Source organism: Nicotiana attenuata, chromosome 2 (assembly GCF_001879085.1).
Source record: "Nicotiana attenuata strain UT chromosome 2, NIATTr2, whole genome shotgun sequence".
In the NCBI taxonomy this organism is placed as follows: domain Eukaryota; kingdom Viridiplantae; phylum Streptophyta; class Magnoliopsida; order Solanales; family Solanaceae; genus Nicotiana; species Nicotiana attenuata.
In genome coordinates, this window is record NC_031990.1 from 90,761,588 (window position 1) to 90,788,120 (window position 26,533).

The 26,533-nt window shown below is 34.5% G+C and overlaps 2 protein-coding genes across 2 annotated transcripts; one reads left to right on the plus strand and one right to left on the minus strand.

Annotated features, from left to right (window-relative positions):
• LOC109214785 (caffeic acid 3-O-methyltransferase-like) lies at positions 12,667-16,361 on the plus strand. The gene is made up of 4 exons (XM_019378737.1): positions 12,667-13,161; positions 13,981-14,291; positions 15,086-15,150; positions 15,777-16,361. Exons 1-4 carry the CDS (start codon positions 12,743-12,745, stop codon positions 16,071-16,073), a joined length of 1,092 nt encoding a protein of 363 aa, XP_019234282.1. The 5' UTR covers positions 12,667-12,742; the 3' UTR covers positions 16,074-16,361.
• Positions 17,631-26,044, minus strand: LOC109222041 (serine/threonine-protein kinase At3g07070-like). Its single transcript, XM_019386453.1, has 5 exons — positions 26,023-26,044; positions 25,272-25,444; positions 21,567-21,729; positions 18,859-19,250; positions 17,631-18,002 (listed from the first exon to the last, which is right to left on the minus strand). Exons 1-5 carry the CDS (start codon positions 26,042-26,044, stop codon positions 17,631-17,633), a joined length of 1,122 nt encoding a protein of 373 aa, XP_019241998.1.

The window sequence follows — 26,533 nt, forward strand, 5'->3', positions numbered from 1 at the left end:
ATATATACCAAAAGCAAAAGAGATAAAATCGCAAAATTTGGCTTTTCGAATTCAATCACCTTTCCAAAGTGACGATGTTATAAAAAAGATAAGAAAAGTTAGGAAAAGAAAGGAGACACAATCAAAAAAAACGAAAAAAGAGGTGGCTACTTTTTATAATTTATCATGAACACGACTAGGGCTGTGTATGGATCGGATCGGATCGGATTTAGCACATTTTGGATTCGGAGTTCGGATTCTAGAAAATGTAATCCGAATCCGATCCGAATTAATATCGGATCGGATAGGATTTTAAATTTTGGATCGGATCGGATTTTCGAATTTCGGATCGGATATTATGTCTCAAAGTTGCAAACTCATATGTATATTTTCTTTGCAAAAGAGACAATACAATAAGAAAAATTCATGATTCTGCAATTATGAGAGTACTATGGTGCCAATATAGCTAAATCCATCAATTGTAAAGGTAATAACTTGGAGGAAAATGTAAAGGAAGTACTAACTATCCGAAATTAAAGTTTAGTATTTATACATACCCTAATAATTTCGGATTTTGGATCGGATCGGATCGGATCAAATTAAAATTATACCAATCCGAATCCGATCCGAAATCCGAAATTTTAATTAACACAATCTGAAATCCGATCTAATCCGAAATCCGAAATCCGAAATTGAACGGATCGGTTCGGATTTCGAATATCCGATCCGAATGAACAGCCCTAAACACGATTATCCTTTATTTCCATTCCGTGTTGAAGTCTCGACTAGTTCTAATTCGCACCTTGTATGGTATATTAAAGAATATTACCAATCAACAAGGGTGGTGGTGGAGTGGTAAGTACTCCTTCATCCTTAACCAGAGGTCTCGGGTTCGAGTTCCTGGGTATGGAGTCGTCTTTGGAGGGGAGAGCTTTACCCCTAATGTGGGTCTTCCCGGCGCAAATCCGATTTTAGTCAGGCCCTAATGTGGGTACCGAACAACGAATTAGAAATTATAGAGAAAAAAGAACCTTACTAATTTTTTTTTTATTCTTAAAGCTCGACCTGAAATCATTAACTAAGAGTATATTTGAATTATAATTACATTTCCCACCATCTTACACTCAAATCATACTTAAAACAATCTTTTATTGGAGGGCCCAAGTGTTCCAATTCGAATATGATCTTATCATCATAATGATGAATTGAAAATAAACTATGAAAACGATGGAGTATATTTGAATTGAGTTACGTTCTGTACTTATGATATAAAACAAGTTGTAGATATTTTCATCGATAAGTTATTTAATTATAAATAAAATAGAAACTAAAAATGGAAATTATCACTCTTTTCAATAAAATGATACTAATAAACATGCTAAATTATGAAATAAAACATACTAAAAGGACTAATTAGTGATAACAATTTCTGAAAACATATATATTATGTATTTATTGAATTAATAAACATCAGAACTAAATTTGTTTACCGTTATTTTATCTAGAGTATAGAACAACATGGAGTACTTCTTTATCAACTAAATCATAGACTTTATTTCTCCCTCGAAAGCAAAAAATACCTAACAACTTGTTTTTTTTTTTGTTTCCCGCCCGGTGTCAGGTACCCGCATTGAAGCCCAACTATATCCGGATTCGCGTCGCGTAGGGCCCCATTCGTGGGGAAGCACTCCCTACCAAGGATTTTTCCATACCCAAGGCTCGAACTCGAGACCTCTGGTTAAGGGAAGAGCAGTCTCATCCACTGCACCACATCCTTTGGTGGTACCTAACAACTTGTGATTCTTGACATTTCAGACCTTTAATTTCAAATTCAAATAATATTAATTATTTTATTCTCTCTCCCTCTCTCTAATATTGAGCCAGCTTAGACTTTTAGGGGCCCTTTGGTTCAATATTAAATTATAATCCCACCATTTACAAACCGAACCCATTAATTAAATTTAAATATAATTCTGAATTCGTTTCTGATCAAAATCGAGAGAGAAGATTTCCATGTTGGAGCAATGAGATATATATCAAATGTTCAATTGAAGATTAGTGGATAGTGCTGAATAATCTCATAATCATTTACGCATTTAAAGTGTGTCCTATAAAAGTTTTTTCTTCCCTTTCCATCGTTTTACATGTTTTCTAAGAATTTGTTTGGTCGAGTCTTGAAAATGAAATCATCTTTAGTAAGATATGTTTTACGTGTAAAGTGAAATATTCCGACGAGAATTTAAATTAATTGAATTCTAAAACAAATATCGAATACCAGGTGGAGAAAAAAAATATTAGTGTCTTTAAGTAATTATGCCGCATCTCTAAATCCGTGCAATGGATGAAGTGAAGGAAAAGACATCCTATGTTTAATATCCTTTCTTTGTGAGGCTTTTTAGGTTTAATCTTTTCATTTCCCCCCTCAATAGGAAAATAAAAAAAAAAGCTTTTCAATTCCTATTATCTTTTCCATTACTCGCTATGATCCTAAATATTAGTCGTTTGACTATCAAAATGTGTTTCAAGATATTCGTCATTTTATAAAAGCAAAATCATTTACTATTATTTTTTGCAAATTCACCCTTGCTATTTCAATTTGTAGAATGTTAATTTACTGAAATGGTTGAAAGAGATAAATTATATTTAGACTAGCAATGCTTGCATCAGAGTAGCTTGTCTACATCATCGCTTGGGTGCGGCCCTTCTCTGGACCCTGGGTGAATAGTATTGAGAGTGGGATTGGTTAAGTAACTGTGGTGTAGTAATTGTAGTTAGTAACATTAACAGAGTAACTGTAATTAGTAGTATTAACAGATGTTAGCTAGTTAGTTATAACTGTAATTAGGAGTGTTAAGAAGGTCGGTTAATTATGCTGATAGCAACACATGTATAAAACTATGTACAACTGTTGAAATAGTCAGTTAGAAAATTTTCAAAATTCAGTGCACATCTCATTGCTTCATTTCCTCTCTCTCTCTGAAACTAGCTCCTCTCGATTTGCATGTGTTAGGGCTCACAAAGATCGTGATCCATGAGCTGAGAATTACTCTTCTTCACATGGTATCAGAACCCTAGCGGCCATTAATATGGACGAATTCTTCAATTGAAGCTTGATTACACATGGAATTTGTGAGAAACATGGCGACGGAGGTAGACAATGAAGTACCAGAGAAATTGAGCCATAATCATCCTTTTTTCCTCAATTCTACCGACAATTCAGGGACTGTGTTGCTCTCTCTGCAACTGACAGGATCAGAAAACTACTCAGTGTGGAGTCGTGCGATGAGGATTGCAATCCTGCGATGAGGATTGCAATCCTAGGTCGTAATAAGCTAGGGTTCATCGACAAAACATGCAGGAAGGAGAAGTTTGGTCCAAATCTGACTGATCTTTGGGAGAGATGCAATGCGATTGTGTTGTCGTGAATAATAAACTGCGTTTCGAGTCAATTGCTCAGTGGAATAATGTATTCATTGAGTGCCAGTGCGGTTTTGAGTGATCTGAAAGAGAGATTCGACAAAATTGATGGATCTCGAATATTCCAGCTTCATAAACAAATTGCGAATGTGACTTAGGGAACTAGTAGTATTGCTGCTTATTTTTCAAAATTACGCTTGTTGTGGGATGAGTTTGATGCCCTAGCTCTATCTCCATCTGATTGCCCTAGATCTTGTGATTATGTGGAGTTCATGAAGAGGCAGAAATTGCTATAATTTCTTGATGAGATTGAATGAATCATTTGAGCAAGCTCGTAGCCAAATCCTAATGATGATTCCCATACCAACTGTGAACAAAGCCTATACGATGTTGATTGAAAGAGAAAGTTAGCGGAGCATGACAAACACCATGGCAGCAGTATTTAATGTAGAAATGAATGTATTGATGATCACTAAGGGGAGGAATATGCAAAAAGTCAAGAGGAACTACAATGTTCAATGTGACTTTTGCAAGATGAAAGAACATACATGGGCTGAATGTTAAAAAATAATTGGATATCCCACTGATTTCAAACCTAAGAAGAGGTATTGAGGAACTATAACTAACAATGTTGTTGTAAATGATAATAGGAATCAAGATGTATAGGGTAGCTGATATGCTAATACAACAGAAAAAAGTGTGAACTCTGAAGGCACTAGAGCAGGTAATGATGCTAGAGGCCCTTACTTCACAGCAGGGGAGTATGATCAAATTTTGAAGCTGCTTGGCAAGGAGAATGTAGCAGACAACTCAGCCAATTTAGTCAACATGGCATGTAATGATGCTATTACTGCTTTCTTGGTAGAATGAGATAACAAAGAGTGGATTATAGTTAATGGAGCGACAAATCACATGACCTTGAAAAACACAGTTAAAGTAGGAGATCCAAAAGAAAAAAGAGTTAATATGCCTAATGAATCCTTCACACATGTGACTCATTCAAGATCTTCTAGATTGACAGATAAGGAAGTAGCGAGTAATGTGATGTACATCCCAGATTTTAAGTATAATTTACTATCAGTATCAAAGATCACAAGAGAATTGAGATGCTCAACCCTATTTTTTAGTGAATTCTGTATGTTCTAGGACCTTTACAGTGGAAAGGTCAGGGGGATTGATAAGTAGAGAGGATGACTTTATCTGCTTACACAAGCCCCTGCTAAAGACGGTGCAAATGAGTTGGTTAGCTTGGTTGCAAGCAAGGAGAAACAAGATGTTGAGCTTTGGCATAATAGATTAGACCATGTCTCTTTGAAGTCATTCAGTCAAAGTTTTCATTTCTCTCAGAATGACTGTAGAAGTCAGTTGGAAAATGTGTTATGTGCCCTTTAGCTAGACACACTAGACAGCCTTTCCCAAACAGTACTAGTAGAGCTTGTGAAGTTTTCAACTTGTTACACATTGATGTATGGGGGCCTTGCAATGTACAAACCTTTGATGACAATAAAATCTTTCTTACTATAGTAGATGATCACTCTAGAATGACTTAGTTGTACTTATTGAAGTTTAAAAGTGATGTGGTAGTTGTGCTAAGAAACTTCATTAAATTGATATAAAATTAGTTTAATAGAACAATCAAGGCAATCAGATTAGATAATGGAGGAGAATTCTTAAACAATGAATGTAGTGATCTTTTACAACATCATGGAATTGTGCCTCAGAAGACTTGTGTCTATACTCCTCAGCAAAATGGAATAGCTGAGAGGAAGCATAGACACATATTGGAAGTAGCAAGAGCCTTGAGATTTCAAGGAAGAATTCCCTTGAGGTATTGGGGGCACTGTGTTCTCGCTGCAATCTACATTATCAATAGATTGCCATCAGTGGTTCTGAGTGGTAAAAGCCCATATGAAATATTCCATAAACAGAAAGCTAACTGCAGCATTTAATGACATTTGAATGTGTTTGTTATGCTAAGAAATTGAACAACCATGGCAAGTTTGATACAAGAGCTATGACAACTGTTCTAATGGGGTATTCAGAAGTGACTAAAGGCTATGTGTTACTTGATTTAACTAATCATACTTTCTTTGTGAATAGGGATGTTGTTTTCAGAGAAACAGTCTTTCCTTTAAAAAATAGGAAGCAATCACAATACCATTTGTTTCTAGAACCAGAAGACTCTTATGATGATATACTTCCCGGTGTGGAAGCTCCTGCTGCAGAAGAACCAAATGAGACATCTTCTCCTCTTGAAGATGTGCCAGTGACAGATCGACCTAATATTTCACATGTGACATTGTTAGGAGGACCAACTGAACAATGAATCTCAAGTACAAAGGATGTTTTGTGCTTAGGGCTCACAAAGATCGTGAGCCATGAGTTGAGAATTGCTCTTCTTCACAAATAAGGGATGCTTTGTGCAACGTGTAGCCCTTTTTTAACTAGTACACTAATGATATGATTGTTAATGCTTGACCAAGATCCATCTGAGAGAAGGCAGCCTTCAGAAACAATAGATTTTTCGCTTATTCTCATATTTTATTCATCCTACAAGTAGCATAAAAAGATGTATTAACACTATTGATCTAATAATAAAGCACTATCACCTTCTTCATTATAGTTTTATGGACTAGAAAAAGATTGATACGATGGAAAATCGGCCACTAGTTACAAAGCCTTCATAAGATATCGAAAGGACTACTCTGTTAGGAGTAATGTCTTTGTTAATGTGATGACCTGATAGGTCATCTCATATTTTAGAACTAAATTTTGTGTTCCGAAGACTTAAATATCTTAATTTAGCCTTCCTCGATTTTCGTGCACGGTCCGGATATTTTTCCGGATATGTTAAAAAGTGATAAAAATAAGAATTTTTGCCTTAAAAGTTCATTTGAGTTGACTTCGATCAACATTTTGAGTAAATGGACTCGGATCCGTATTTTGACAGTCCCGGTGGATCCGTATTATAATTTGGGACATCGGCGTATGCCCGGAATCGAATCAGAGGTCTATAGCGTGATATGAATTTTTGTTAAAAATTGAAAGACTGAAAATTTAATGGTTTTAAAAATTTGGTTAATGTTTGGTCTCGTTGTTATCGGGTCCGCATTTTGGTTTCGGAGTCCGGCACAGGTCCATTATAATATTTAAGACGTATCTGTGAAATTTGGTGAGAAACGGAGTTAGTTTGACGTGATTGGGGCTTCCGGTTGTAAAAATAGAGGTTTTAAATCTTTCTTAAAATTTTTATTCGATTTGGTGTTCAATTCGTAGTTCTAGGTGTTATTTTGGTGATTTGATCACGTGAGCAAGTTCGTATGATGTTTTAGGACTTGTGTGCATGTTTGGTTTGGAGCCCCGAGGTCTCGGGTGAGTTTTGGATAGGCTACCGGATGTTTTGAACTTAAAAAAATTTGGCTTTTCGCTTCAGCTGTCATCTGGTGTTTTCTATTTCGCGTTCGTGAAGGTACTCTCGCAAACGCGAAGGGTAAAACGGGGGTGGGTGATTTTCTTCTAAGCAAACGCAAGCACTGGCTCGCGAAGGCGAAGGCCAGGGGGGAGCAGCCTTCGCGAACGCGGAGGAGGACTCGCGAACGCGAAAGCCATTTGGGCTGCTGCACATCGCGAACGCGTTAGGCCTTCGCGAAGGCGAAGAAGGCCTGACACCCAAACCTTTTAATATTTCAAAAACGGGATTCTTTCATTTTTTCATAAACTCTCCATTAGAGCTCGGCCTAGGGGCGATTTTGAAGGGAAAACTCAACACCAATTCATATGTTTGTACATTTTAACTCATTCTCTTCCATTTCTAACATCACCCATTAAATTCCTAGCCCTAATCTTTGTTCTTTCATGGTAGAAAAACTAGGGATTTAGGAAGAATTGGGGGTTTTTGATAATTAGGGATTTAGACCTCAATTTGGGGTCGGATTCCAAGATTAATTACATAATCGAGCTCGGGGGTGAATGGGTGAATGGATTTTGGTCCGAACCTCGAATTTTGACCAAGCGTGCCCGGGGTCGGTTTTTAACTTTTTGGAGGAAAGTTTGGGGATTCTAAATTGGAGGCGGATTCTAGGGGAAAGGCCCCAGTAGAGCTTTGAATTGACCGCGGAGTAAGGTAAGTGTTGTGTCTAACCTTGACTTGAGGGAATTAGGAACCCTCAAACTATGTGTTATGTGAATTCCATGTGAGCGATGTATATGGAAGGTGACGAGTGCTTATATGCCGCCGGATTATCTGTTTTTCCCTGATTTACCGCTTTTCCTTGATTATCTCCTTTCCTGTCTTAACTGTTATATGCTCTATACGCTTTCCATGCTTAACCGCTACTTGTTATTTAATATTCTCTCATGTTCATGATGTTAGTTCTTCCATAGTTTCATGACTCCCTGCTATTTGTTAAAATTGACTTACTTGCACTTTCAAATTGGCAATTGCTAGATTGGTCTTGCTGTTTAGTATTATTCATGTAGATTGGCAAGTCCCTTTTGGTTCACTTTAGTATTTATTGATTGTAAAGGTTTGTGGTTGGACTATTGAGTTGGTTGTGCTTTGAGTATTTCGTACTGATATGGTGGGATTGGGCTGCACGCCGTAACAAGTGTAATAAGGATGGATTGATATGGTGGAATAAAGGTGAATATATTTTATACGCTGGGATCGGGTTGCACGCCGCAACAGGTGGAATAAGGGTGGATTGATATGGTGATATAAGGGTGAATTATGATACTGACATAATATATGGTGGGATCGGGTTGCGCACCATAATATATTTATATTTTTGCTGTTGTGATATTGAAACAGTGAAATAAGGGAGGATTTTGTGTTGTCTGTTGGGATCGGGTTGCGCGCTGCAACAATCTATATGTTTCCATTACTTGAGTTGTGTTGTCTTCCGGTATTTGTTTGAACTGTTAAGAGATTGGTGATTATGGACAGTGCTAGTTTATTCTTGAGGTTGTGGTTATCATTTCCAGTTGCCTGTTTGATTTAGTTCAGTATTTCTATTATTCTGTCATTATTTTATATACTACGTACAGGTTATAGTGTAGGTGACCCGCCTTAGCCTCGTCACTACTTCGTCGAGGTTAGGCTCGGCACTTGTCAGTACATGAGGTCGGTTGTACTGATACTACACTCTGCACATTGTGCAGATTTTGGAGTCGGTCCCGGCAGCGCCTACTAGAGAGCTCAGATTAGACAGCCTACGGAGACTTGAGGTACAGCTGTTCCGCGCCCACAGCTCCTAAAGTCCCCTTCTTGTTTTATTTAGCTGTGTAACTTCCTTTCAGACAGCTTTATGTTATTTCAAACCCTTGTATGTACTATTCTAATAGCTCGTGTACTTGTGACACCGGGTTCAGGAAATTATAATAGATGCTTGGCTGGTTTAGCTTCCACGTTTACACATTAGCTTATTTCAGTTATTCCAGTTCTTTTTTAATATTATTATTTAAACTGTTAAAAGGAATAAAATTGTTCTAACGTTGGCTTGCCTAGCAAGTGAAATGTTAGGCGCCATCACAATTCCGACGGTGGGAATTCCGGATCATGACAGTTAAAGAACGTAGAAAAATCTTAATAGACATCTAATACGAAGTGGAAGTAGTATTATTTTAATTTTCCATAGTATTTATCGCATTGATGAACATATAGCAATGAGACTCAAAACCTATGACACAAAAATTCACACTATAACCACTAAATTTTCCCCTTAAAAGAAAACTCCATCTTATTAATTTTTTATTTTTTCCAAGTCAAACTTTAATACCCATAAGAAATGATTGTACGTGCCATAGTTTTTCCCTTTACTTTCCAGCTTTTCTTTTTGTCTTTCACATTGGTGGAGCCATGCAAATTATAACTTTGTCTGAATGGATTGCACTTTATTGTTGTTTTAACTTATTGATGTGGCACGCCGACTATCATTTTTCATCCACGCAAAAGAAAATGAATGATTTTTTTGATTTCTCATTTGGTTTCCGATGTTTGTATTGGGTCCTCCAATAATTTAAATTCGCATTGAATAAGACCTATTAAAAACGAAAGGCTACGAACACCTCGTGTAAATTTTTTTTTGTTCCTAAGACTCGAACATGAGATATCTGGTTAAAAGGGAGTTATGATGAATAACATCCCTTCACTGTTAACTAAAGGTCCAACATTTGAGCATTGAAAATGAAGAAAATCTTGGTAGAGAGTGCTTTTCTCTTTAATAAACCTTTCACAGCGCAAATCGCGAGCTTCAGTGCGAGTACCAGATACTGGACGGAAAACAAATAAAATGTTAGAGGTTTGAACTCTACATTTTGCAGTTAGGCATCATTAGGAAACTATAATTGTGATTCACCAACATTAGCTAGTGAGAGAAATAGGAAAAAATCAAAGAAAAAGTAAATCTGGCAAAAGGATTGAGAAGCCCAATAGAAGAAACGACTATTGGGTTGGGCTTCACTGCAAATGTGAGCACAAATAACATTTTCAGGGATGTTATTTAGAGATTAGCCAGTACGTATTTTGTCCTGAAAGTTTAAACTAAAAATCTTAACTTGAGAACAATTCAGAACATTTTTGTTCAAAACTTTGAACTAAAAAACTGAGATTCGGGACGCACTAGCTAATTCATAAATAGCAGCCTTTTAGAGTGGCTACCTGGTGTCATTTCAACTTAATTAAACTAAAAATAGCCAGTGAATATATAATATGTGAATAACCATGTATAATCAGTACATACTTTATGTATACCTACTAGAAAAAGTAAATAATAAAATTTGCCGGTTATTTATGTAAAGATCCCATTAAAACCTCTGTTATATGGACTTGTTGAATAACAGATGAAGCATTAATCTAACTAGCCGCTCAATAACCAACTTAAATTAATATTATCTAGTGAATATATATATATATATATATATATATATATATATATATATATATATATATATATATATATAAAGAATTTGAATTCTTCTTCATTACCTTTTTTTTTGTGAATTAAATTTCCAAAGTCTTAAACAACAACATAGAAGAAACCAAATGCTTGTGTCATCCTTAATAATGAAATTAAAGTTTGTACAGTACATTAGGAGTTAGAAATATTGTTATTAGTTAATCAAATTGGGGACCATTAATTATTGTCCTCTTTAATATTTTAAATTAACGTCACCTCATAAATGTCCAACAGACTAGTACTATCGTCTATCCATTATAAATGTTTTTGGCATATTCATTTAGAAAATTATTTAATAATATTAGTCATAAAAGTTATTGGACTAAATTATCCTTTATCTCTTTTATCAATTGTTGATAAACATTTTATAAAAGTTGTATAAATAACATTTATCTGAACAAGAATACATTTGAAAAAAATTAATACTCCCTCGGCTCTTTATTACAAGCTTGGTATTGACTTCGCACCCCTTAAGAAATCACTTATGAAGAACTTATTTTATTAAATTATTCTTATTAATGATAATTAAAATTATATAAACAAAATAATAATTGGAAAGTGTGGGTACTTAATGATAAAGGTAAATATCTCTTGACTATTAAACGAAAAAAATACTTTTATTTTGGTAAAAAGGGTACGGATAAAATACCTTCTTGGGCACTTTATTTAAAGTAAACTTATTTTGGACCAAATTTATTTGGCCACAAAACCATTGCTCTCACCTCACTAAAAAGTACAAATTTTCCTAATAGCTTGTTTGGATGGTTGTTATCTATTGTATTGTATCGTATTGTTACTTTAAATACAATATTTGCTTTGATTGTTACTTTAATTTTATTGTATCGTTAAATCCTATCATTATGTAATGACGAAAAGTGCCACTTTATGAAACGACGGATTTGGTGTGGTGGCGTCGTTTCTTTGCTTTTTTCCATTCATCTTGCCCTTCTTTATTATTAAATAATCATATTTTATTCTTTATCCTTCGTATTTATATAATAATTCTACTTCGTATCCTATTTTTTCTTAGCAATATTGCAAGTTATTCTTCATATTGTTAGTGCGTGACATCATGAAATGACGGCAAACGATACAATCAATCCAAACATTGTATTTATCAAACAATACAGTACAATATAATATGATGTATTATGAAACGACACGTAACAACAATCCAAACAAGCTGTAAAGCAATCCGTACAAGTTAAACTACTTAATTCATTATTGGAGAAATCAAACAAAAGGTACGAAAGGGCAAATCTGGCTTATTTTAGCCTTATACTGTCCAACAAATCAATATTATAAATTTATTGTTGTGTCAAGTTCCTTTGGTTTGGAATATATAGATGCCACGCTTAACAAAATTTAATCTAAAATTCATAAAAAGACAATGTATCTTGAAATATTGGAATGAAAATTTTATATTATCTTAGCAGAGTTAATGACAAAATAATAAATAGGTAAATAATTAGAAAATCATTTCATTATTAATAAATCTCCAATAATTAAAAAAATCTGAATAAAAAAGTGAATTTAGCACATTAAATTCGCTACACCTTTTGTAATCCCCAAAATATCCTTCTCAAAATAAAACCTCTTGCTCCTCTTCCTTTTTGTTTTCGTCGTTCATCTTTCTCTCTATTGTTTGTTCATAATTATATTGAACTACATAAAATTTTTAGTTTTATCAGAATCAATTTGAAATTAAAAAATTTGCGATAATCAACCTCTTTCAATATTGGAATAACTTTAAGGGCACTTCAGTCATTTTAAAAATACATTTAAAAAAATGCTTATGAGCACTTTTCAACCAACATCTTATTATCAGTTTCAATATTTATCCAAGTAACAAATGATTATTTTTCAAAATTAGTTTCAACATTTTTAAAGTATCTTTTAGCATTTGATGTTTATTTGTACTTTTAATCAATTAAGTATAATGAGCTCCTAAACTATTTTTGAGGGCCGTGCGAAGTTGGCCACTACTGCCACAAACTATAAAGTAGGCTTGACCACTTGGGCCGACCTTAGACAGACATCCCTCCAAAGCGTAATGAAAGTCACCAGCCTAGACCATATGTCTTATTGATCGTCCATTGACCCTGTCTCAGTTTCCTTTTGAGTAAATATGTAGAACAAGTTAAGCTAAAAGAATGGCTGAAAGATGCCATAGTTAGATTCTTCCCATGAATTCTAAAATCCCTTTTGTTGGTTTGTTTGTTTTTCTAATATTGTTTGGTTCATAGTACTCCTACTAGCTAGTTAAATAATTACCATAGTGCTATAAAAGGAACAAAGTCTTCAACAACACATATTCAACAACCCCATCATATATTTTTAATCCTTTAAATTTTTTTTGAGTGAATTATCATTGCCCAAAAATTTGAAAAATGGACATATCAAAAGATCAAAACAAGAATTTAATGTCCAATGAAGAGGAAGATTTGTTAAGTGTTATGCAATTGCCAATTGGTTTAGCTCTTAATATGGTCTTGAAAGTCACAATGGAACTTGGTATATTTGATCTTTTGTCAAAAGTTGGTCCAAATGCACAATTATCTTCTTCCCAAATTGTTTCACAAATTCCAACAAAAAACCCTCAAGCCACACTTATGATTGAAAAGATTTTGAGTTTTCTTGCTAGCCAATCCTTATTGAGTTTCACACTTAATAAGGATGAAAATGGAGTTAAACAAAGTTTATTATATAGTTTAACACCTCTTAGTAGAAATCTTGTCACTAATGAAGATGGGGTATCAATTGCTCCCACATTTCTCTTGATGAATGACCAAGCTATGGTTACTCCTTGGTATACATAGAATTCTCTTCAAATATTTTAATGAATTTAATCTATATATACTGATAATAAAATTCTTTTATCTTACTCTATTAGTGCACGTTAACCTGTTGTAGCAGATAATCTGTCTTACTATTTTTCAGTGGATTTAAGTTACACTCACTAACGGTTTAAAGATTTTTTACTCTAGCTGTTTGATTTTACAAGCGATAGTAGGTCAGTATTTTTACCAAATTATTGATTAATATTTGTTGTAGAACTTTATCTTTAATTACCATATTGGTGTACTTTAACTTATTGTAGCGGGTAATTTGTCTTATGTTTCAGCGAATTTAAGTTACATACATTGTCAGTTTAAAGATTTTTTACACTATATCTGTCTGATTGTAATAGTAGGTTAGTTAGCATATTTACCAAATTATTGATTGATGTTTGCCATAGAGATTTACTTTAAACTACCTAATGGTGGCATGATATGTAAATATGTTTTGCACCATCAATTTAAGCTTTCTCAATATCTATACTAATCTTACTTTTAGTGGATGACATGTAATTATTTTTTAGTTGACTAGTTGACGAGATAGTGTAAAGTTCTTCCATACTGTCGCCATGCACCATTAATGCACAGAACTTAAACTCTTTTTTGATGTACATACTAATCTCATTTTTTTGAATGACGGTTAATTATCGTTCAGTTGACTAGTTGATCTGATAGTGTAAAGTTCTCGCATGCTGTTTGACGGTATCTAGAAGTTAACCTATATTTTCAATAATGTTAATAGAAAATCTTTTTTTTTTTTTTTTGCTAATGAAAATCTTTCACTTTGTAAGGTTTCACTTGAAGGATGCAATTCTTGAAGGAGAAATACCATTCAATAAAGCCCATGGAATGGGTGTATTTGAATATCATGGAAAGGACAAAAGATATGCAGGGGTAACTAATAGATCTACACAAAGCATCAACAGAACAATCATAAATAAAATTCTTGAGTCCTACAATGGCTTTCAAGAAGTAAAAATATTGGTAGATGTTGGAGGTGCACTTGGTTTAACAATGGCTTCTATAGTTTCCAAATATCCTCATATTAAGGGTGTTAATTTTGATCTCCCCCATGTCATCAAGATTGCTCCTACTTATCCTGGTAAGATTTAAGTTATATAAGCTGGCAGTCAGATGCGGATTCAGGATTTAAATTGTACGTGTTCAAGTTTTAAGGTTTTTAGCATTGAACCCATTATATTTTTACAGTCATAGGTTCATATCTACTATTTTTGCAATTTTAATGAATTTTTATATATAAATTTTTACTTTGCGTCAAAAATTATGGGTTCAGTTCAACCCGCGGAGATAACACTACATCCGCCTTTGTTGGTAGTATCAATATATATACAACAACAACCCAGTATAATCACACCAGTGGGGTCTAGGGAGGGTAGTGTGTACGCAGACCTTACCCCAACCCTGGGGTAGAGAGGCTGTTACATTTCTGATAGACCCTCGGCATCCCTCCCTCCAAGAACTCCCCACATTGCTATTGGGGTGACTCGAACTCACAACCTCTTGATTGGAAGTGGACATGGATATATAAGTGATCTGATTATTATATAAATATTTTTCATGTTGTGCATAAAACTCATCAAGAATACTCCTATTTATTCAGGTAGGATTTAAGTTACATATGCTGATAATATCAAAAAAAATTGTATTATTAGTATAATTTTATCTGTAATAATATGTCCTTATTAATGTTTATCATACAAAATTTACTTGTAATCACCTTACATTAATTTTGATTATTTTGCAAATATTTTTTATGTTATGCATAAAACATAAACTTCTTTTAATCATAGAGTATATATGAGCACTTTTTCTTTTTCACTAATCACCTTCATTTCAGTAATTTGATTATAAAGAGCTCAACTTCCTTCTTGTTAGGTGTTGAGCATGTTTCAGGAGATATGTTTCAAACTGTTCCACAAGGAGATGCAATGTTCATGAAAGTTAGTATTCTCTCTGTTTTTGAAATATTCAAAATGTATGAATTTATTTTGGCCTTTTAATTAGTGGTAAAATTTGAGATTATCAGAGATGAGAATTTAAAAAAAAAAAAACCTTAACCTTGAATTTTCTTTAAAACTTATGTAAGACATGATGAGTAGAGTTACATGATACTTTTAATGGCAGAAAGTAGCCGATAGCAGGTAAATGGTTGAGGTGCATACAAGATGACTCAGACATATATCATTGTTATAAAAAAATTCAAATAAATATATATATAGCTTTTATTAAATAAATTTAACTCCGCTCTAATATTTAAGAGTTAACTTTAGATCAATAATTTCATAGAACTGCCTCAGAGCGAGACCAACGCTTACAGGGGCGGATGTAGCCTACCGGCTACAAACTTATCTGAATTCATAACTTTTGACATGAAATATAGAAATATATATATGTAAAAACCTACTAAAATCTCAACAAATCTTATAACTGAACCTATAGTTTTAACAGTACAATTATTTCAATGTTGAAAATCTTAAAAGTTAAACCTATTAAATTTACACTGTGGGCCCTCTTCTAAATGTTTAATCTTGTAAATCACTATATTGATACTTTAAAAAATATGCAGCATGTACTCCATGATTGGGATGATGATGATTGCATAAAGATATTGAAGAATTGTTGGAAATCCTTACCTAACTCTGGTAAATTGGTGCTAGTTGAACACATAAAGCCAGAATATCCAAAGACTGATATGATTTCCAAGAATGCATTATTCCTTGATATATTTTTGATGATAGTTACTTCTGGAGGGAAAGAAAGAACAAAAGAAGAATTTGAAACCCTAGCAAAAAAGGCTGGATTTGCTGGTTTCAAAGTCATAAATTCTGCATATGATATTTGGATTATGGAATTTTACAAGTAGTAACTTTTTTTTACCTCTTCGTAACGGGCGCTTTACCTCTTTAATGGGTTTACCCGAATATGAATCCGAATTAATCGGGTCCAGTGAATTTCGGATACCGAAAACCTATGGCAAAATGGGAAAAAATAAAACTTGTTATCATGGTTTATGTGAGCATATGTATTTTTTCTTTTCCTTTTTTTTTTGTGGTGAGTTTTACTATGTGGAATGTGTTTTTAGTGAATAATAAGGCCTTTTTGGGTATGTATAACCATATGATATTCGAAATCTACTACCCTTACTAATGCAGTCGCTACTGGCATAACTAATTAAGACTTTCGTCGCATATGGCCCTTTAAAGGAGGAAGCGCTCCTCACCAGAAGCAGTGATATTGTCACAGTACTCATCCTACCAAAGCAAAATATACATTACTAGTATCTTATATACTCCATCCGCTCCACTTTAAGTGATTTTTGGCCTTTTTTTGTGGTCCATAATACTTGATTATTCAGATATCAAGAAGGAATTCACTTCTTCTTTCCAAAGTTGCCTTTGAGTAAAGAGCCTAGGAGTAGTTTGTTATATTTCCAACGAGCAAATTAAGGTTAATATGGTCAATTCATTGTTAATTAATGTTAAAGGGTGAATTCCTTAATATGTGTGAAAAGAGGCAAAAAATCACTTAAAGTGGACTGAAAAGAGTAACATAAATTCATTAAAAAGTGTGCCCGCTATTTTTTTAGCGAAAAAAATAGAGCCGGCGCTAGTTGTAAATAGAAAGATTTTAATATTTCTATTTAATTTTTTCAAACGTACCCAAAAAAAAAAAAGGACGATGTCTAGCTCAGCTTAGTATACTAAATTTCTGAGCATGCAGGGTTTGGAGAAGGTCTGAACCGCGTTAATGTTTGTATATGGTTATCAATATGTCCATGTATACCACTATGTATAATACTCTACATTTTTGCAAAAGGTTGTTATATGCAAATTAGATGGTTGCTTTTCTTTCTGCAAATGCAGTATAAAATTATTAGTTGGAGCTCCATATGGTTAACAATATGTCTGTATATGGTTAACAATATGTCTATTTTCCTTTAACATACACAATATTTGAATTATCTAATCTTACTCTAGCTCCATACTATTTAAGAATTCAACACTCACTACCCTTGATCATCTTTCCTCCATCAGCATCCAGGGATCACAGACCGACCATAGAACCTTGCTCAGTAAGTGAAACGCATTAATTAGCTGTACGCTGTCAGTATAGGCAGTTAGGGTCGGAGGATCCGAGGCCAATTCATAATCTAGTATTAATGGCTTCAGAATGAATGTAATCTTATATTGTATACATTTAATTTTTTCCCCGCATATCTATACATAATATGAGAAAAATCAACTGGTTCAATTTGATTCACAGAACCTGCTCTAGATCGTCGTCTCCTCAGGATATCTTTGGACGACTCAACAACAACAACATACCCAGTGCGACCCTACAAGTGGGGTTGATATCTTTCTGGACGACTGAAATCGAGATAAAAACCTAATTAGATATCAAATTTAAGAATCACAAGAAGCTAGTGATCTTGCATAGTGTTTCTTGAATTTGAACCCCATTCTATAGCTTCAGCAACTGATCTTTGTCTTTCTACTACAGATATTTCTTCTTCTTCTTTATGATTTTCATCAAATGGAACTTGTGATTTCTGAGTAGTGTTGTTATTTATTGGCGATGAACCAATTAATCCAATATTATTGTAGGGTTCTTGACCAAGGAAACTAAGAGCAGTGACAACATCACTAATCAATGGACGAACTGCTGCATCATCTTGTAAACACATAGCAGCAACAGCAACTGCTTGATTGAAATTTTTCTTTGGGAAGTCATCTTCAAGAAGTGGATCAGCTAGTTCTATGTATCTACTTGTGTCTTTTAATATGGGTTCAGCCTAAAACAACAAAAGATTTCAGTCTCCATTATATGCATTACAACAATATGCTTGCTACTACTACTTTTTCTTCGTCTTTTCTTGAGTCGAGGGTCTACCGGAAACAGTCTCTTTACCTTTTAGGTAGGGGTAAGGTCTGTACACACAATGCTCTCCCCATACCCCACCGTGGGACTATACGAGGTTTGTTGGTGTTGCAACATACCCAGTGTATTCCCACAAGTAGGGTCTGAGGAGGGTAATATGTAAGCAGACCTTATCCCTACCTATTGTGATGGTAGAAAGGTTGCTTCCGGTAGACACTCGGCTCAATAAAAGCAAAATCACAGTAGCTATAATATCATGGAAAATACCTAGTTTTTTAATAAAACTTAAACTCAAAGGGTAATTACAACAAAATATCTATGATAAACATTGAGTAATAACCTTGTAAAAAGATAACTAATTGACAATCATATATATACACTGATAATATAAAAAATTAATTCACACGGACAATGTTTATAAGTTAAGTCCATATGGATTTCAATTTATATACACTGACAATGCAAAAAAAAGAAAAGGAATTGCTACACAAATTGCCATTCAGATTCACTGTTTACTTTTTCTAGCCAGTTTACATTGATTATGTATTGATCATACATAGTTATACATATAATATACATGAATCATACATATATTACACATCCGCTAACTATTTTTAGCTTATGAGATTAGGTGAGCGGTTATTTGGTTAATTCTTCATAAAAATTACTATGTTAATTCACCTAGAGATAAGTACATGCAATCATCTATAATAAGTAAAATCCATATGTTTAAAGCAGAAAATTAAAGAGAAGTAAAATATTTCACTTACCCAAGTAATTAAATTCTGCTCATGGCCATCCTTTGTAATATCAACTGCTCTTTTTCCAGTAATTAACTCCAATAAAACAACACCAAAACTATAAACATCAGATTTTACAGTTAATTGGCCTGTCCTTTGGTATTCAGGAGCACAATAACCATAAGTTCCCATAACTCTAGAAGAAACATGTGTATTATCTCCCACAGGTCCAAGTTTTGCTAATCCAAAATCTGAGAGTTTTGCATTGTACTCTTTATCTAGCAAAATGTTTGAGGATTTCAAGTCTCTGTAAATGACTGGTGGATTGGCTTTATCATGTAAATATTCTAAACCTTTTGCTGCATCTAATGCTATTTTCATCCTTGTAAACCAATCTAGAGGAGATTGACCTGGTGAAAGATCTGAAAAAATGTAGATAAGTGATTGTCTTTTTTAACACATTTGATCCGTCAACCAAAAATAATTGCGGTTGCTAGCCAAATATGCAAGAAAATATACACTAATTGTACATAAATATGTATATTATACATTAAAAGAGCAGCCCGTGCACTAAGTTCCTGCTATGCGCGGGATCCGAGGAAGGGCCGGACCACAAGGGTCTATCGTACGCAGCCTTACCCTGCATTTTTGCAAGGAGCTGTTTCCACGGCTTGAACCCGATGACAACAACTTTACCAGCTACGCCAAGGCTCCCTTCATGTATATTATACATTCATATGCAAAATTATACATTTGCCAACTAGGAAGGGGAGACTTGGAGCAATGATAAAGTTGTAACCGGGTGAACTATTGGTCACTGGTTCGAGCCTTGGAAGCACCCACTAATGCTTTATATATTAGAGTAGGTTGTCAACATCACACCCCTTGGGTGCAGCCGTTTCCCTAACCCTGTGTGAACACGGGATACCTTGTGCATCAAGTTACCCTTTATATATTTATGAGCTATTATCTTGGAGGCAGCTATACTATGTAAAACCCTAAATAATCAATAAGTGAGAATTTTCCATGCAATAATAAAGAGTTAATGTTACACATTGCATATTAGTCAAATGGAATATTTCCAGTTCACTACTTTTAACTGTCTTATATCATTAAGGAGGATAATGAATAAGTTTTGACTTTGTTACACGGTACAAAGTGTGTTTGGTACGACAAAAGTTAGTTTTTATTAAATATTTTATGATAAATTATTTTCTCGAAACTTTTTTTTTAACCAGGTGTTGGTTGGAGTTGTGGTACAAAGTTAAGAGTTGACATAGTTATGAAAGGAAAATGACTTACGCCCATAAGTGAGAGAAATCAGTTACCACTTTTGGTGAAAATTAGTTGCTTTTGAATATATTTGTTGGTAAACAAACATCAGAAAATGATTTATTTTCGAAAAAAAATTGTCCATCAAACACATCCAAGAAAAACTTGTTTCCTCCATCCTCTTTATAACCACACAAATACTCTGAACCCTTTTTTGACTTGTTTAGGACCATTAATTCAAAAAGACTTCATTTTTTCTTAAACTCCGTGCCCGATCAAATAGGTTCACATAAATTGAAACGGAGGGAGTATATAATTAAAAATATTTTTCGAAAACCAACAAGGGTTATGGTGGAGTGGTAAATAACCCTCCATCCTTAATCAGAGGGCTACAACTCCTTTATTAGGGAGTGTTTTACCCTAACCCCCTCTAATATGAAACATTTCAGTGCAAATCCGAATTTTGTCAGGCTCCAATGCAGATATCAAATATACGATAACAAAAAGGTAAAATAAGTAACTAGTAGATGATCCTCCAATGATCCCAAAGGCATGTTATTACACTGTATTTGTAAAATAAATTCTGGAAATATAAATGAATATAAACAGTAATGAATATAAACAGAAATGACATAAACCAATTCGAGCCCACTGAATTCACAGTGTTTCCTTAAGGAATTTAATCCCCTCCTAGTACCCAAGGTTATGGATTATTTCCTCCCAGGATAGAACGAATTACACACTGGTGTAGTGGTACTTCAAACCCCAGTGTTTCAGCGAACACAAAGTTCGGTAGCAAATCACACTTACTTTTTGCTTTGTTTTGATGCTAAAAGTATGCAGAAGAAGGAGAGGAAACTCAGAAAATTGTAGTTTAAAATTCTGAGCAGAATAGTGTTGTATTTATAGCCAAAGTTGGGTCTCTTCAGAATGGCTGTTTATGCAAAACGCCCACAACATAAATGCCATTACATAAATGGCCATTTACTCAATAATAAAGAGGGAAAATAAAGAGGGAAAATTGAAGAGGGTAGTTACTTTTCTGTTACCAAAACAGAAAAACGGATTGGATTTAATATTAATATTTTGTTATTAAAACAAATATTTAATAACATTTCTGTTAATATTTTACTATTAACAAATAAATTTGGTCCAAAAAGTTAATCAATCAATCGATCATTTGACCAAATCCAAATCCAAATCCGAAGCCGAAGCTGAAGCCGAGCCGAGCGAGCGACGACGACGACGGCGCGAGGCTTACCTTCTTCTCAACTCTTTAAGAGCTAGAAGAAGAGCAATTGCTTATATACCCATAAAAAACCTCTTCCTCTTCCAATATGGGACAATGCCCATTTGCCAAGGGAGGGGGAACTTAAAATTTCACTCAAAAATTTCATTTCCCTCCATTTCCCATTCACCCTCTTTTAAGTATTTAATATATTAATTAAATACCTTAAAAACCCAACAAGGCATGTATTCATACACCAAAAGTCTTTGATCTCCATCAGCACAATATCCAATTAAATTTACAAGATTTGAATGGTGCAATAGACTCAACATCAACACCTCCACAAGGAATTCTTTGTTTCCTTGCAATCCATTGCGATCAAGTTGTTTCACTGCTACAACCTGAAGAGACAAATGACACAAATAGTTAGTATTATTTCAGGATCAACTTATTTATGTATTTATTTTTAACATTGAAGAAATCTCGGGTTCTTTGAAATTCCGAAAAATATGAGTCTGTCTCTCTATCCTGCTCCGAAGGGAGAAACTCAAAAATAGTCAGATTTACTAGTGGTCATTAAGAAATAATCACAATTTCAAAAGTCATCGAAATAGCCACTTTTCATGTAAAGATAAATATGAACGAAAACACTGTTCAAAATCCGAAAAATACTCCAGCATAATATACTGGAATTCCAGTATAATATACTGAAACTCCAGTATATTATACTAGAGTTTGGAGTTCCAGTGTACTTTGCTGGAACTCCAGTATATTATACTGGAGCCAACAAAGTATACCGGTCCAGCATAATATGTTGGAAGTTCATACACAGGTGCACCGAACTCCAATATATTATGCTGGACCGGTCTTTGTTGCAGCAAAATAGTGGCTATTTTTCAATGACTTGGCAAACGCTGGCTATTTTTGAATGACCAGTCCGAAAACTGGCTAGCCTGTGCTATTTTAACGAAATTTTTGCACCATATGCCCTTTTTTCAAGCAACTCTTTAAGTTTTGTCTTTGTTAGTCAGTCGACTAAATTTTACCTTTCAATGTAGTTAGGTTATTTTTGTACTATTTTGCAGACAAATATGGGGGAGAAATTCAAAAATAGCTAGATTTACCACTGGTCGTTGAAAAATAGTCAAGTTTCAAAAGTCATCGAGAATTAGCCACTTTAAATCTGAGCGAAAACACTGTTCCAAATCCGGAAAAATACGCCCGCAAATTTTACGGGAGTTCCAGCATAAGTATGCTTGAACTCCCGTAAATTTTCTGGGAGTTCCAGGATAACTATGCTGGAACTCCCGCAAATTTTACGGGAGTACAAGCATAATTATGCTGGAACTCCCGCAAATTTTACGGGAGTTCCAGCAAGTATAATTGTCCAGTATAATATACTGAAGTTTGGAGCACTGGTGCTCCAGTCTCCCGCAAATTTTACAGGAGTTAGCAAAGTATACCGGTCCAGCATAATATGCTGGAGTTCGTACACAAATGCACCAGAACTCCCGTATATTATACTGGACGGTCCCTGTTGCAGCAAAATAGTGGCTATTTTTCATTAACTTGATAAACGCTGGCTATTTTTCATTGACCAGTGTGAAAACTGGCTATACCATGATATTTTAACCAAATATGGCCTACTAGATTAACGGGGACAAAATTTTAAAAATAGCCTAAAAAGGCCATTTGTGCAAATTCTGAAAAATAGGGGTCTGTCTCTCTATCCTCCTCCGGAATTTTTGCACCATATGCCCTTTTTTCAGGCAACATTTTAAATTTTATCTCCGTTTAGTCAGTCGGCTAAATTTCACCTTTCAGTGTTGTTGGATTACTTTTTTATTTTGCAGACATGTATAGCCTACTGTATTAACGGGGACAAAATTTAAAAAATAGTCTAAAACGGCCATTTGTGCAAATGCCCCCCCCCCCCCCAGGGCTCGGGCGATGTGCACAGATAGCCACTAACAGCTTATGTCTTTATTTTAAAGCCAGCGTTTTAAATGTCTTTAGTCTTTAGCCACTGGTTTAATAAACTTTAACTACTCGGACAAAAATACCCTTCTGCTCATGTCCTTAACTTCAGGACTTCAGGACTACATGTCCTTAACTTTTGAACTTGAAACTCTAAGTTCAGGACTTCAGGACTACATGTCCTTAACTTTTGAACTTGGAACTCTAAGTTCAGGACTTCAAGGTTACATGTCTTTAAGTTTTGAACTTGGAACTCAAACTTCAAGACCAAGCGTCCTTAACTTTTGAACTTGTAAGTCAAAGTTAAGGACCTATTGTCCTTAACTTTTGAACTTGTAACCGTAAGTTAAGTACTGCTTGTCCTTAACTTTTGAACGTGTAACTATAAGTTAAGGACTGTCTGTCCTTAACTTTTGAACTTTAAACTCAAAGTTAAGGACTGCATGTCCTTAAGTTTTGAACTTGAAACAATAAGTTAAGGACTGTCTGTCCTTAACTTTTGAACTTTAAACTCAAAGTTAAGGACTGCCTGTCCTTAAGTTTTGAACTTGAAACTCAAAGTTAAGGACTGCATGTCCTTAAGTTTTGAAACTGAAACATCAAAGTTAAGGACAGAAAGTCCTTAAGTTTTGAACTTGAAACTATAAGTTAAGGACTGCCTGTCCTTAACTTTTGAAACTGAAACTCAAAGTTAAGGACAGAAAGTCCTTAAGTTTTGAACTTGAAACAATAACTTAAATACTGACTATCCTTAAGTTTTGAACTTGAAACTACAAGTTAAGGATTGTTTGTCCTTATCTTTTGAACCTGCATGTCAAATTTAAGGAATGCATGTCCTTAACTTTTAAACCTGCATGTCAAACTTAAAGACTCATGTCCTTAACTTTTAATCTTTGAACCCAAAAGAAACAAAAACAAGGTAAGAAGAAAGAAATTACTGTACGTAATTGAGACATCTGCTCAAAAATTCAGAACTTGAAAATTTTGATGATGCAAAAGGAACTACGGTACGTATTGGTAAAAGGAATAGTGAAGCAAAATCAGAAGGATCTCATGATGGACCTGGTTATGTCCTAGTAATTGGGGTCACTAATAGACCTGATGCTATTGACCAAGCATGGAGGAGGCCGACCGTGAAATCGCCTTGGGTATTCTAGATGAAAATGCAACGCGAAAGAGAGGAAGAAAGGGTAAAATTGTCTTTTTTTTATTAGTAGTGGCTATTTTTGCTGAGCATTATAATTAGTGGATAAAAATTAAAGACACCCTTAATTAGTGGCTACTACACGCCATTTTTACCCGGGGCTCCTTCCAACTTTATTAATATGAAAGGAGTCGCACACTTGGAGAAAATTAAAAATAGCTAGATTTACAACTGGTCGTTCAAAAATAGCTCAGTTTCAAAAGTAATCGAAATTTAGCCACTTTTCATGTAAAGATAAATCCGAGCGAAAACACTGTTCAAAACCCGAAAAACACGCTAGTATATTATGCTGGAGTTCCAGCATAAGTATACTTGAACTCCAGCATATTATACTAGAGTTCCAGGATAAGTATGCTGGAACTCCAACATAATATGATGGAATTCCGGCATAAGTACAGTATAACTCCAGCATAATATACTGGAGTTCCAGCAAGTATACCGGTCCAACATAATATACTGGAGCCAGCAAAGTATACCGGTCCAGCATAATATGCTGGAGTTCATATACAGGTGCACCGAACTCCAGTATATTATGCTGGACCGGTCTCCGTTGTAGCAAAATAGTGGCTATTTTTTATTGACTTGGTAAACGCTGGCTATTTTTGAATGACCAGTCCGAAAACTGGCTATACCGTGCTATTTTGACGTCGCACACATAACGTGCAGTTAACCCATATATCATGTGTTGCGTCTTACCACTATACCTTATGTATATCATTGTATACTCTTTGTATACCACATAAGGTTCAAACATTGAAGTACCTGACCAGTTTTGTCAAGGTGGCCCTTGTAAACACGCCCAAATCCACCTTCACCTATAAGACATTGTTGGCGGAAATTCTTTGTGGCTGTTGCTAATTCTCTGAATGTGAAAGTTTGAGCTGCAATATTGTTGTTGCCTTCATCTTTATAAGATGTCTTTTGGTGTGTGGCTTCTGCAAACAAGATGGAAAATTTGATTTAAAAGAATTAATCTAAATAGTTGTCAGTCAATCGATTAAATTTAAATAGCCGACAAATATACAATATATGTATAAATTTTTTTTTTTATAATATGTGTAGAACCTTATGTAATCATTGTATACTCTATATATTACTTTAAAAAGTGAACAGTGAATCTGACCGGCTATTTGTATAAATTTCCGATTTAGGAGAACTATGAAAATAAAGCATCAACCCAAAGATTTGTCTTTGCCATAGACTAATGTCACTATATAAATATGTTGATTCTAATTCGAGGTTCAAAATCTTGTATTGAAGGTTTCTCTTACATAAAGAAGGCCAAAAGTTTACAAAAATAACCTTTCCCTTAACAAAATGACACAAATTAATCCAACCTCCCTCCACCCCAGGCACCTTAAAGCTCAATGGACAAACATGTGAAAACTTGGAAGTTACAAATATACATGTCCAGATGAGATTTTGGTGGTCAGAGTTATTCGATATTTGTATTGATAGAAGGTAATATATACTTGGCCGGATAATTGAGGTACGTGTAAATTAAGTCAAACACCATAAATTGGCTCAAACACCATCGTTATACGAAAAATGCGCAGTTGAGATTGCATAAAATTGCATCGCGATGTCTAAGAACGCAATCTAACCAATGTTCTTTTCTGGTCATTGTGAAACTGCCTCATAATGTGCATGTGAAATTAACTCTAAGAAATAAACTTAAACTCTAAGATAAGGAGTGTAATCTTTTTTAAGAAAATCAAATTCCATCATCATCCTTAAGACAAGAAGAAATTAGAAAAAAGGATAGCAAACGCTTTGAGAACGTCAGGGGAGAGGAAGATATATAAAAAGGTAACCTACGACACCAGAAATCACGTTTTCTCCTGCCTTAGCTTTGCGGATAGAAAGAGGCCGAATGCATAGCACATATGTTCAAATCGGAGTTTCCTCAAGTTATATGTTTTAAAAAGATTTACGCCCCCGACAAAAAAATATATATATATTCTAGAAAAGTAAATAATGCTATTTTATGAATAATGTTAGAAGCCAACATTCTTACCAAATCG

Excerpts from the sequence above, each read along its gene's own strand:
- LOC109214785 (XM_019378737.1), top strand. The coding sequence starts at position 12,743 with ATGGACATATCAAAAGATCAAAACAAGAATTTAATGTCCAATGAAGAG. Across the intron at positions 13,162-13,980 it reads CAAGCTATGGTTACTCCTTG|GTTTCACTTGAAGGATGCAA; the intron begins GTATACATAGAA and ends TCACTTTGTAAG. Across the intron at positions 14,292-15,085 it reads GATTGCTCCTACTTATCCTG|GTGTTGAGCATGTTTCAGGA; the intron begins GTAAGATTTAAG and ends CCTTCTTGTTAG.
- LOC109222041 (XM_019386453.1), bottom strand. The coding sequence starts at position 26,044 with ATGGTGTTTGAGCCAATTTATG. Across the intron at positions 21,730-25,271 it reads ACCTTGACAAAACTGGTCAG|GTTGTAGCAGTGAAACAACT; the intron begins GTACTTCAATGT and ends TTGTCTCTTCAG. Across the intron at positions 19,251-21,566 it reads GGTGTATGAATACATGCCTT|ATCTTTCACCAGGTCAATCT; the intron begins GTTGGGTTTTTA and ends ACATTTTTTCAG.